At 37.1% G+C, this 12,255-nt stretch overlaps 1 protein-coding gene across 1 annotated transcript; it reads left to right on the top strand.

Moving 5' to 3' along the window:
- The first annotated feature begins 464 nt into the window (after window positions 1–464).
- Window positions 465–4,743, top strand: LOC136251010 (uncharacterized). Its single transcript, XM_066043388.1, has 7 exons — window positions 465–1,180; window positions 1,257–1,979; window positions 2,054–2,497; window positions 2,547–3,221; window positions 3,281–4,003; window positions 4,062–4,541; window positions 4,601–4,743. Exons 1-7 carry the CDS (start codon window positions 469–471, stop codon window positions 4,609–4,611), a joined length of 3,768 nt encoding a protein of 1,255 aa, XP_065899460.1. The 5' UTR covers window positions 465–468; the 3' UTR covers window positions 4,612–4,743.
- Window positions 4,744–12,255: the final 7,512 nt, after the last annotated feature.

Raw genomic sequence — 12,255 nt, forward strand, 5'->3', positions numbered from 1 at the left:
ATAGCCATGTGAATTTACATAAGTATTTGTGATCAAACTTCATGAGTCATCACATGTGATTGTATAATCAAACACTTTGAGGTTGTGGTATGGTACAATACTTCATGTGTAAGAAGTAAACATTCAGCCTCAAGCTACTTATTAGTCCACATGGATGGGCATGTTCCACTGATGGAGGAGGAGGCTATTTTGCCACTTACATTTGTATAATATTACTATTTACACACACATGGAAACAATAATAAACATTTCAGGGCTGATAACTTTAAACTTTGTGCCTTTTGTGATACCATGCACTAAAGAATCAAACAAATTTATTTTTAGGCAAGGAAATTGTTTGCCATAATTAGCCCACTTATTTTCATAAAATTAACAGATCATAGCTCATGTCACGCCATGTGGTCATGGTTTGTACAGTATAAAAGGATGTAGTGTTCTTTGCAAATTACACATGTTCACAAAGCTAAGATGATTCTGCTCAAGTTTAGTGTGACAATTTTGGTACTTGCTGGAATTGTGGCAAGCTTGTCTACTTGTCCTTCAAAAGAAACTGTGGGAGAACGGATGGAGGCAGTTGCAACAGTCCAAGGAACCGTTCGAAGTACATTCTCTAGGGTACTCAATGATTCTGCTATTGCTAACAGCTCCCTCACAAATATGGAAGTGTATGAGCACATTGCCAGTAGTATTGGAGTGACCACCACACCATCTGGGTTTGTGCAGTTTCAAGAGGCCATCAGTGAAATAGCTGCAGCGACATTTGATGCTTGTTCTGCACCTGAAGAGTCCAGAATTGGACCAGATGATATTCCAGAACTCACAGAAAGCTTCATCAGGCTAACAGATGATGGTAACATCACTGAAGCTAGAGAGGTTTATGGTCAGCTGCTTTGCTTGAGGGACCTTTTGTCAGCTGAAGATGCAGACAGTAGGAAACGACAGGGAGATCCTCTTGAAGAGTTAGAAGCATTCTTTGACTCTCTTGATGGAGACCGTGTAGCTACAATATTTGGAATTGGTGATATATTCAACCCATCATCACCAACTTTGGCTTTTGTTGTAGATGACACCGGAAGCATGTCTGGTGAAATCAGTTCAGTCCAGAGACTTATCCGTTCCTTCATCAAAACTGAAAGATCTGACCCACTTGCTTACATCTTGACTACCTTCAATGATCCAGGTATGTTAATATTAACTTCGACTAATTGCTTTGCATATACGTACACTGTACTGCATAATATATTTCTTTGTTACAGATGTTGGAGTTCCACAGATTTATTCTGCTAGTAGTGTTGCTGAATTAACTGCACTTGAGACAGCAGTTAATGCAATAAGAGCTAGTGGAGGAGGTGACTGTCCTGAACTTGGCATGACTGGTATCCTCAATGCTCTCAGTCTTGCTAATCCTGACTCCAATGTCATTGTACTAACTGATGCTTCTCCTAAAGATGTAAACAGGACACAAGAAGTAATAGCTAGAGCTACTGAGCTACGTAATTCTATTCACTTCTTCCTCAGTCGTTCTGGTTGTGGTGACTTTAGCCCATATTTAGAGGTGGCCAATGCAACATTTGGTATTGTTGTAAATCGTATTGATGACTTTGAAGCTTTTGCAGAGTTTGCTGACAGTGCAGGCAGATTCTCCTTTGACCTTGTAGACACTGATGGTGGAAGCAAGAAGAAAAGACAGACACCACAAAACTGTATCACAATTTCAACATCAACATTTACTCAATCCATAAATATTCTCTTTTCATCAGTTAGTTCAGCCATTACTATAACAAGTCCTTCAGGTGTAGTAGAGACAGTAACAACTAGTGGAACTATTGCCACGTACAGTAATGATGATCCAGAGGCAGGAGTGTACAGCGTGTGCTCTGTAGGAACATTTGAATATTCTCTATCAACCACATCTGATCTAGATTTCTTTGTTGATTATGTTAATGCTGATATTTCAAGTACTTCACTACCCGTTCCAGGTGCGTTCATAACAACATACAATATTATTGCTATCCTAGTGAGTATTCTAATTTATTTGTTTATTTATCTGCAGGTACTCCAGTCAGGATATTAGTTTCTTCATCAAGAATTGATGATATTTCTGCTGATCAAGTATTTCTTAATCTTGTATTGACTAATGGAATTGTTGCAACAAATGCTTTATCACACTGTGGCAGTCTGTTTGCTGGGGTGATCATTGTTCCAAACGCTCCTTTCCGATATCAACTGCAAGGCTACGATGCTGATGGCAACACATTTACTAGGACTAAAGACATTTTCATTGAGGCTAAAATTGAAGAGTGTGATATTGCTCCGACATCCACTTCGGTGGCTCGTACATCTACTCGAGTAATCTTGTCTACTTCAGTTTTCCATACTTCCTATGTGGCTTTGTCTTCAACAACATCCAGCACATCAACCATCATTCCTACTAACATCCCAACAAGTACACCATCAGGATGTCCTGAGGGATTTACTGGGCCTGAGTGTAACATAGGTAAGTAACTTTATTTTTGTGTGTAATTTTGTACTTTTGTCATTAACAGTTGTTGCTCTTGAGGAATGCCCCATTGTTATAGAAGAAGATTACGTAGAACCAAGAACTGAAGCAACAGAGACAACCAAAGAGTCAGTTAGAGAAGTCTTTTCAAGAATATTAATGGAGCCTGCTCTAAGTGATGACGATTTATCTGACATGGAAGTATATGAACAAATCACAGACAGTTTGAAAGTGTCCAGCTCACCTGCAGGATTTAGACGATTTCAAGAAGCTGTGAGTGAAATAGCTTCTGCGACATTCCGAGCTTGTGCTGCCCCAGAGGAGTCCAGGGTTGGACCAGATGATATTTCAGATCTTACCAAAAGATTTTTTACCTTAACAGATGCTGGAAAAATTAACAAGGCAAGAGAAGTATATGGTAAACTATTGTGTCTAAGGAGCTTGTTATCACCAACTGATGATGATTCCCGGAAAAGAAAGAGACAAGGAGACCCATTCGATGAGCTAGAGGCTTTTTTTGATTCTCTTGATGGGGATAGAGTAGCTACCATATTTGGGGTTGTTTTATTCACTCCAGTACCCCCAACCTTGGCATTTGTTGTGGATGACACTGGTAGTATGTCTACAGAAATCAGTTCAGTCCAGAGGCTTATCCGTTCTTTTATCAAGACTGAAAGATCTGAACCACTAGCATACATCTTAACAACCTTCAATGATCCAGGTATGTTTTGACATTGTCTAGTGTCAGCAGTAACTAGTATACTATTTTGTTTACTACAGATGTTGGAGTTCCACAGATTTATTCTGCCAGTAGTGTTGCTGAATTGACTGCACTTGAGACAGCAGTTAATGCCATAAGTGCTCATGGAGGAGGTGACTGTCCTGAACTTGGCATGACTGGTATCCTCAATGCTCTCAGTCTTGCTAATCCTGACTCCAATGTCATTGTACTAACTGATGCTTCTCCTAAAGATGTGCATAAAAAAGATGAAGTAATAGCTAGAGCTACTGAGCTACGTAATTCTATTCACTTCTTCCTCAGTCGTTCTGGTTGTGGCGACTTTAGTCCATATTTGGAGGTGGCAAATGCAACATATGGTATTGTTGTAAATCGTATTGATGACTTTGAAGCTTTTGCTGAGTTTGCTGACAAAGCAGGTAGATTTACTTTAGGAGGTGATGATGAAGGTAAACGAAAACGAAGAGCTGTCCCATCATCATCGTCATCACAATTCTGTGTTACATTCTCTACTTCAATATTCACAACTTCAGTCAACGTTCTGTTCTCTTCTGTCACCAGCACTATCAATGTTACTAGTCCATTTGGCCTATCAAGTTTAGTGTCTACCAGTGGATCTATTGCAACTTATAGTAATGATAGTCCAGAGGTTGGAGAATATTGTATGTGTTCATCAGGACGATTTGGGCGCACTGTATCCATGACATCTAATCTGGATTTCTTTGTTGAACATTTTGCAGATGACTTTGAAATCCCAATTCCAGGTAAATCCTACCACATACATTCAACTTAATTTCAGTAAATGTTGTGCTACTATTATAGGTAGTGCAGGAATTGCTGTTGTGTCATCTTCTCGAATGGAAAAAATAACAGTGACCGACAGTGTCAGACCAGTGATACTGAAGTTTGTTTCAACAAGTGGTGGTCGAGTGCTGAATGCAACTCAGCTACTACCTTGCAGTGGATTTCTTATTGGTGAAATCACAATTCCTAATGAATCGTTTAGATATGAGTTAGAAGGGTATGACTGTGAGGGAAACAAGTTTTCTCAAACAAGTCTGACAACACCTTTCACTTTCCCTGACCCTGTAACCCCAACTCCAACCAGTATAGTTCCCACCAGTACTAACAGTGTAGAAACAAGTACATCTACTGCGGTTATTACTAGCTCTCCAATTCCCTCACCAACTCCTGATTGCCCTTGTCTTAATGGTGGCAGATGTGTAACCATCATACGCTTTGGCAGTAGCAGAACGGTTTGCCGTTGCCGCAGTGGTTATACTGGCTCCCTATGCCAATCCAGTAAGTACCCTCATTATGTTCCATAATCACTTTTAACTTCACATTTTATTACCATTTAGTATTGCCTTGATGAAAGATTATTGTCTACCTTGACTGAGTGCTATAAGTGCTATTCATACACTGACATTAGTATTGGTCATATATAACATTGTTGTACCATATACAATTGAATTTAACATTTAATTTCAGAGATGATTATAAAATGCACTTTAGAATCTGTTATGAAGGGGGAGAGGGTATAAAGTTTATTAGCGTGCAAAATTATACAAAACTCTACATTATATTTGGGATTCTGGGAACTGTGGCTTTACTGAAGCTTGCAGACATTCTACATATAGCTGAGTGGTCATTAACAATAAGCATGGTATCCAGGAGCAAAACAAAGACGTTGTGAGGTGGGTTGCCAGTAGTAGGATCTGGGTAGCTATGTGTGCCTGAGTATGTGCTAGAAGAAATAATGCGGATGTAACCATTGATTAATTGTGTAATTATGGTAATTTTTTTAACCAGTTTTCTTAAGTGGCTGTGTATGTATATATATATAGTATACATGTAGTGTTGATTCTATATTGCACATGTGTACTCTACCAAATATGTGCTTTACATGTAGTGACCATATTTTGGAAAACCATATAATTGGGCACATGCATAGGAATACTCAATTGAATTTTTTTTAATTAATTAATTTTTGTACATTTTGATAAAGCAACTATTAAGCCTTCTTCCTGTGAAATTTCAGCTTCTTTTTTCTAGGAGATATACTCAATTATATCAGGCCATGTAGTAGTTTCACAATGCGTGGGACAGCAATTAACTTAGGGTGATTTGTTCATTCCTAAAACCAAAGTTTTTCTTGTCTTTAGACCATAATACATTTGATTCGATTAATTGGGGAAAAGCACTAAGAACACATGATTAATCTCTCGAGAATCTCTTTTATCCATTTTAGATTGTGAGAATGGAAATCTTTGTCAACACAGTGATTCGTCATCAATTTGTTACACCTAATCACTATACAGTAGTATATATAAACTGATATTGAAAAGTTAGTTTGTTATGTATTGGACAACAAATTAGCCATATCTTTGGAATGCTTCAGTGTATCATCACACAATTTTACCACAAGGTAGATAACCACTCAGGGCTTCATTATAGCTATAATTTGACCCATTGTGCCCAAATGTATGGTTTTCCAAAATAGGGTTATAATACAGCAGCTACCAAGCAAATCCATATTTTGCACCTATAGCCAGTTTAGTACTTCAGTCAACTCAACCAGAATACCAAAAGTTCAACCAACAAACAATCCAACTATGCAGAATATCTGCCACCATTTAAATTGACAACCAGTAGCTAAATCTGCTTTAGTTGCTACTTATTCTCCAACTTGTACAACAGAAAATGAAATAATTATAAGCTAGCCTTGACATTATTAGCTATCAAGAGCTGATATACTTGTACTTATGTTTTATGATAATTACTATATTTTAAATTTCTAGGAAACTATTTCTGAATGAATTTGCAACAAAATTCATACCATACACCTTGTGAAAATATTTCGTAGCATGTTCCAGTCAACTGATTAGCTAGCAACAACGGATTGGGAATCACAATGTTGGCTAAAAACCTGTCACTTATTTGGCTCACATTACCAAGGCAAGTTATGCTAGTAATATGCATTACCTCCATGTACATTTTTTATGTGTTGCCTGTGGTACTGCATGCAGCACAAAGATTATATATAAACAACTGTAAAGATGGTGTCACTGCTGACAGGCAGAGCTTGTTACATGGACAACCAACCTTGGTTATGAGCAGAGTAGGTGACAGTATGAATTCACCATGTAAAACACAAAATGAACAGCTAAAAGTCTGAAGTCCATGATCATGTGCCACATTTCTTCATCAAACTTTAATACCAGCAGTCCAATGCATGGGTGTATATTGAAGGCTTTCTAGTTAGTAATTTGCAACTTTTTGATGTATACAAATGCATCAGTAATTTGTCTATAAAAGGTGTATACAAGTGATTCACCTTATCCCAGCTCATGAATTCATAAAACAGAGTTTAATGTCATAATGCTGACTCTCACTTTCTATGTAGCAGGGATGTGGGTAGGGGAAGGTTCTTGGGGTCCTGGAAATTCCTTTGCAATTGTACTTGCTTGTGGACTTGCCAAATATCAATGTGCTTGAACCAGAAGAGTCAAGAACACTAAATATATAGTTAACATCTGATTTCTTAGGGGTGTATCCAGAGAGAAAACACGGGTACATATTTCCGCAAGAAAAATTTGTGTAAAGATTGAAATACTCTAATAGAGCAGTCCAGTGTACTCCAATAGAACATCACACAAATGCAAATTCTGTTCCTCAATGGGGGTATATAAGATGAGGTATAAATTTGAGAAACAAGATAATTGAGTTTTTTCTCTGTATTACCCAAAGATGAGAATTTGTTTTACATGTGTTTGTGTGAATCAGAAGTCACTTATATAGATATATGAGAATCACTTTAATAGTTGCAGTACAAATCCATCTCTTTGCTATTCCTACCATCTAGGGTTATAATTCCTAAACTATGTACTTATCATAACAAGATGAACTTTGCTGACCCATTTTTAGGCATTATAGATAATAGTGAGGGTAATATAAATATTTGACAATGGTACTAACTATGCATGTTTTCACTAAGACAGTTACATTTGCACAGTAAAAAATAAGTAGTGAATAATGTGAGAAATAGTGAACGTCACTGGAAATTCTTAGTGGGGCAGTCACTAAAATGTACAGTGATGTTCACTATTTGCCACAATATTCACTACCTATTTATTACTGTGTGTGCCTTGTGTGTGGTTTGTAACCGTCCACCATATAAGGTATACTATATATGTACACAAGCAAAAACAGCCAGAATGATTACCTTCTCTGTTTAGTGTGTAAAAGTAGTTTTACGTATAAAAATTTCTCCCACTCACATGTTATGATGATCTCAAAAATGAGTTTGTATTTGGTGAAGCAGTCGTGGGAGCTTAGTTCCCATGTACTGCTCTACATGGGAAGACACAACATAATTATGTTTAACAGATGTCATGTGGGCTAGCAGTGGTGCTGTATATATGCTCACTGTTTATTGATATAGTTCTCATGTAGCCAGAACACTTTTCCTATTGTAGGAAAGGGCCTGGTGTGTTGTGCAGCATTATCCAAAGTCTGCATGGATATCAGTTATTGCCATTCTAAAAAATGCAAAAGCCAGCTATATATCTACTCAGCAATCATAGCATCTAGCTATAGATCACTTCAAGTTACTGTCTTAATGGGACTTTTGTAAGATGTTGACACCAGTCATCATCTCCAGAATGACTTGCACAAGATGGCCAAACATTTTTTCCTGACTTGGCCATGCGCAACTAACAAGAAGCAAGGTGAATTAAAACAATCAGCTAGACTATAACACACAATAGGAGCAATCTAAACAAGTCCTGGACTATATACCTTTGAAGAATTAATAATAGAGGAGGCACTGAGAACAAAGAAATATGATGGTTAATACTATCTTCACCTATAGAGATATTTGCTAAGAGAATCTTTTGGCTCACACAGAATCATTTGTAGATACCTTGTGTACTCTCCTCTATTATTTTCTTGTGCTACTTACAACCTCATATGAACTCTTAGTTGGTAGTACAGGTGTAACATGAATTTAAATGTAGATGTCTCAGTGGTTGTGTGATTGAGTACCATATTGGTGGGTATTGACTATAGTAATACAACTGTAACTGAAAATTTACACATAAGCTATACAATTATGCATTTAGGTGTATAATGATGTCCACTTAATATTTGTGTCAGAGGATCAATGTATCAGATTTGAACCATGGTCAGTTTTAAATATTGGTGAGATTGAATTGGCTAATAATTGCTGGGCCTGTACATCTCTGATCACACAGAATTGCACTGTGTGACTATAATTATAATGCCTTCAGCTGTCACATGACTAATGCTGCTGTCTTCGATTTTATAAACAGCTATAGACCAACACTTGAGTCCTACATGCCTTACACATACCACAGGAGATATGTACGTGTTTTATTGATTTATCTTTCATTCCACTACTTCAATGACTAAGTTAAAGGTGCTGATTTATATGTAGCCTGTCAGTGGATTTCATAATACCATAATCATGTCAGAAGAAACTCATAAATTTCTGTAACTATAGTTAACTGTATTGTCTGACATTGTTTACCATACAGGAACATGCTTACCATATATGGACATAAATGGCCACTTCATATTCTTGGTAATCAACACAACAATAAGCATGTAAAGAAAGCATATTATAAACCATATGTGCACACAAACACAACAAATGCACAGCTACTAAAACACATAGCATCATAGTGTATTGTGACTGAAGTAGGAATTAAATGTATAATCAGATACAGGTAGCTATATATGCTAATATTTTGTTCAATGTAACTGTGTATATGCATTGTAGCAGCCTAAAAGAGTTCACATCACAAATCTATTTAAATTATTAGACCATCCACCCTAAATCACTTACAAATACAGATATATGTACTTTAAATATAATGTGTTATGATAGGGAGTCTGTTATGAGCGGCACTGTAATAAAGAGCTGCACATAATGATTTTATGTAATAGTTATACCATGGCTGCGAGGGATTTTGCTGATATATACACCCAAAGCACGAGGGCCGCAGGCCCGAGGGCTGCGGGTGTATATGTCAGCAAAATCCCAAGCAGCCATGGTACAAGTGATATATATCACTTGGGGCGCACTCACCTAATAGGTGAAAGAACTAATGAGAACTCATCCCATTTGTTTTATACAGTAGCATCTGAAGATCGATTGTGGTTTTAATAGCATGGGCTAATAGCCATCAAAACGTTGTCCATACGTTAAAACGTCATTAATACGTTACTATGCTTCAACACGCAATGTTAGAAAACTTGCGATTGTGGGATGGAGTTTATATTGTTATCATTTTTGTACTAAGTTAAGCCAACTAACTTCGCTATTGGGACAGTAAGTAAGTTATTATATTAAGTTAAGTACTTAGAACTGTAAGTTACTAACCTATTTCAACGTAGCAGTAGTAGCTTTGCTGTTCCATGGTCTGTTCAAAGGCTGATACGCGGTGGGTAGAAATACGCATCCACAATCGCCCAAACAATTATCTTGTGCCTTCATTATCCTTTAGTAACAACCAACTACTCTATCTTAGCCTATGTACTAAGCTTAGCAACCTCTACAAAACCGAGTCCCACAATACAAAGCTCTATGTCGCTCAATATAACGAGTCAAAGCGCATCGATTCTTTGAACTGGCTGGGTATCAAAGTCATTGGCAAACCGCTTTCCCATGATATTGCCCGGGCAATATGCGAGTTAAACACCGAGCGGCGCCTTTGAACGCCCACGCTAAAGTGGTATATAGTGACTTAAAACATTGCACTCATATGGTTAATATGATCTCAATGAGAACTTGATAGAGGTGCAGTGGATGAGGGAGTATAGTTCCCACATATATGCTCCCGGATGTATTAGCCTACTTGAAAGTAACATAGACATACAGCAGATGCATGGATAGGGTGACTTCACAAAAGATTTAATAATAATAATAATAATGTATTCTTTCTGTATACAGTAGTCAGCCAATTACAAGCTTTACCAAGATTATCAATCTGATGTGTATGTGCATATGCTCATAGCTAAGTGGCTATAGCATCAGCCTGGTAATCAAGAGGTTCCAGGTTTGATGCCCAGCTATGCCAATTTGATATTGTTGTTTCCTTGAGCACGAAATGTTACTCACATTGCTCCAGTCTACCCAGCTGTATAATGGGGACTGTTGTCAATTGGGGAAGCAACCCACCCAGTTGTAACATCAATGGGTATCTGATGTTTACTGGGAAAGCAAATGCCCAACTCTCCTTGTCTCATTTAATTACTGATGTTGGGGTAGTTGTGAAACATTGAATTCGGGTTCTGCGACCTCTCTACGTGAGACTTGGACAGTCCTCTGTGGGTCACTAGTACTGGATTTGTGTAAGTGTCTGAGTCGTGTACAGGCATCCCAGTGCTGGTTTGCTGGGTGGCAATAGCTGTGTTTCATATGGCTGCATAGGCTTTTTACTCATACCGCACATGTACAGTGCACCTTTGTAGTGTATTTCAATGATTTATCTCAAGTTGCTGTTCTGACTAACCACTAGCTGCTTTTTATTTGCTGACAATACTAAAGTATAAAGTCATGTGATAGATGATACTGATATTTGTAGATTGCAATAAGATATTGATAATTTAGTTGTATGGTCTGGCAAACTTCAATAGTGGTAGCAGGGTATGATAATAAATTGCTGTGCACTCTGTTGTTGTTGTTGTGACTCAAGGTTAGTGATGAGTTCACAAGGTGCTTGTATGGATCCTGATAAACAGGTTACTCAGCATGTCTGCATTAGACAAGCTGATCTCTGCAAAAATCTGGAACTGCTCCTATAAATGTACAGCTGTATAATAAATATTATATATATGTGTGTGTGTGTGTGTGTGTGTGTGTGTGTGTGAGTGGCTCAAGTAAAATCCATGTATTATTGCCATATTTTAAATCTTTTTTAAAAAAATACAATTACATAATTTAGAATGTTATATCAACACAACAAGTTATTTTGATGAATTTTGTGCATGGTGAATTCATAATGATGATGTCATAATCCTGACATCATAATGCAAAACTTTAAGTGGAATTTTTTTCAAATTTGTTTAAAGGAAATAATATTTGGATTTTAGATCTTACTTGTACCACCCACATATATACTACTGGAGATATTTGTCCATGAAAATCCAATGAAAAAATGTTCAACCTGTGAAAAGTAAAGTTGTCATTGGGTGGCCTCAATGAAATTTTATTTTCATAGCATTTTCATGGGACAATTTAATGAAAACCCAATGAAAAATTACCATTGAAAACTCTGTGAAACTGCTTTTAATGGAATTTTCATTGGTAACTTTTCAACCTTTGTGATAACCTATATTCCTAGATCAAGTTTTTGTAGGACAATGAATTTTATAATTATCATTGCTCCTCACAGAGCTTTGTTGAGGACTTTCTGTCAGCTCAAAATTATATAGGAACTATGCATGACGTAAAGTACATGTGGTCAATTCTTAATTTCAACTACTTCAAAATCAACAACAAAATCAACATCTATCAACATTTAGTGTGTACATTGACTGCAAAAGAAATGGTTGTGAGCTGAGTGTATAGTTGTCTGGGGATCAAGCTAGGAAATCGAACAGAGCTTCATATCATGGTTCTAACTCCCTGCAAGAAGGGAGTTTCTTCTTGTAGGTTCTTATTAATTAAACAAGCTACACATTAAGTTACACAAATATAATTTATCTAAAAGAGCTTAATATAAGTATATGTGATAATGACATGGTATGTTCTTAATCTCCATGGTAACTATTATGTCATCCATGATGTTGGTGAGTCAGCTAACTATGTTGGCAAATAATCAGGTCAATGCACTATATTAGTTGACCTTGTTACAATTTGTTTTGGAGAGCTGTTAAACATACATACATAGTATACAGTACCTCTATGCAATTTGGTGCATAAATAATGTGATTTAAGTTCACATGTGTGGGTGAGTGTGGCACACTGTGGTTAACAGGTAAGCTAACA

This window comes from Dysidea avara, chromosome 3, assembly GCF_963678975.1.
Source record: "Dysidea avara chromosome 3, odDysAvar1.4, whole genome shotgun sequence".
Lineage (NCBI taxonomy): Eukaryota > Metazoa > Porifera > Demospongiae > Dictyoceratida > Dysideidae > Dysidea > Dysidea avara.

Bases quoted from the DNA above. Each gene is read 5' to 3' on its own strand.
- LOC136251010 (XM_066043388.1), top strand. From the start codon at position 469: ATGATTCTGCTCAAGTTTAGTGTGACAATTTTGGTACTTGCTGGAATT. The intron at 2,498-2,546 runs GTAAGTAACTTT...TGTCATTAACAG, and splicing joins TGGGCCTGAGTGTAACATAG to TTGTTGCTCTTGAGGAATGC. The intron at 4,004-4,061 runs GTAAATCCTACC...CTACTATTATAG, and splicing joins CTTTGAAATCCCAATTCCAG to GTAGTGCAGGAATTGCTGTT.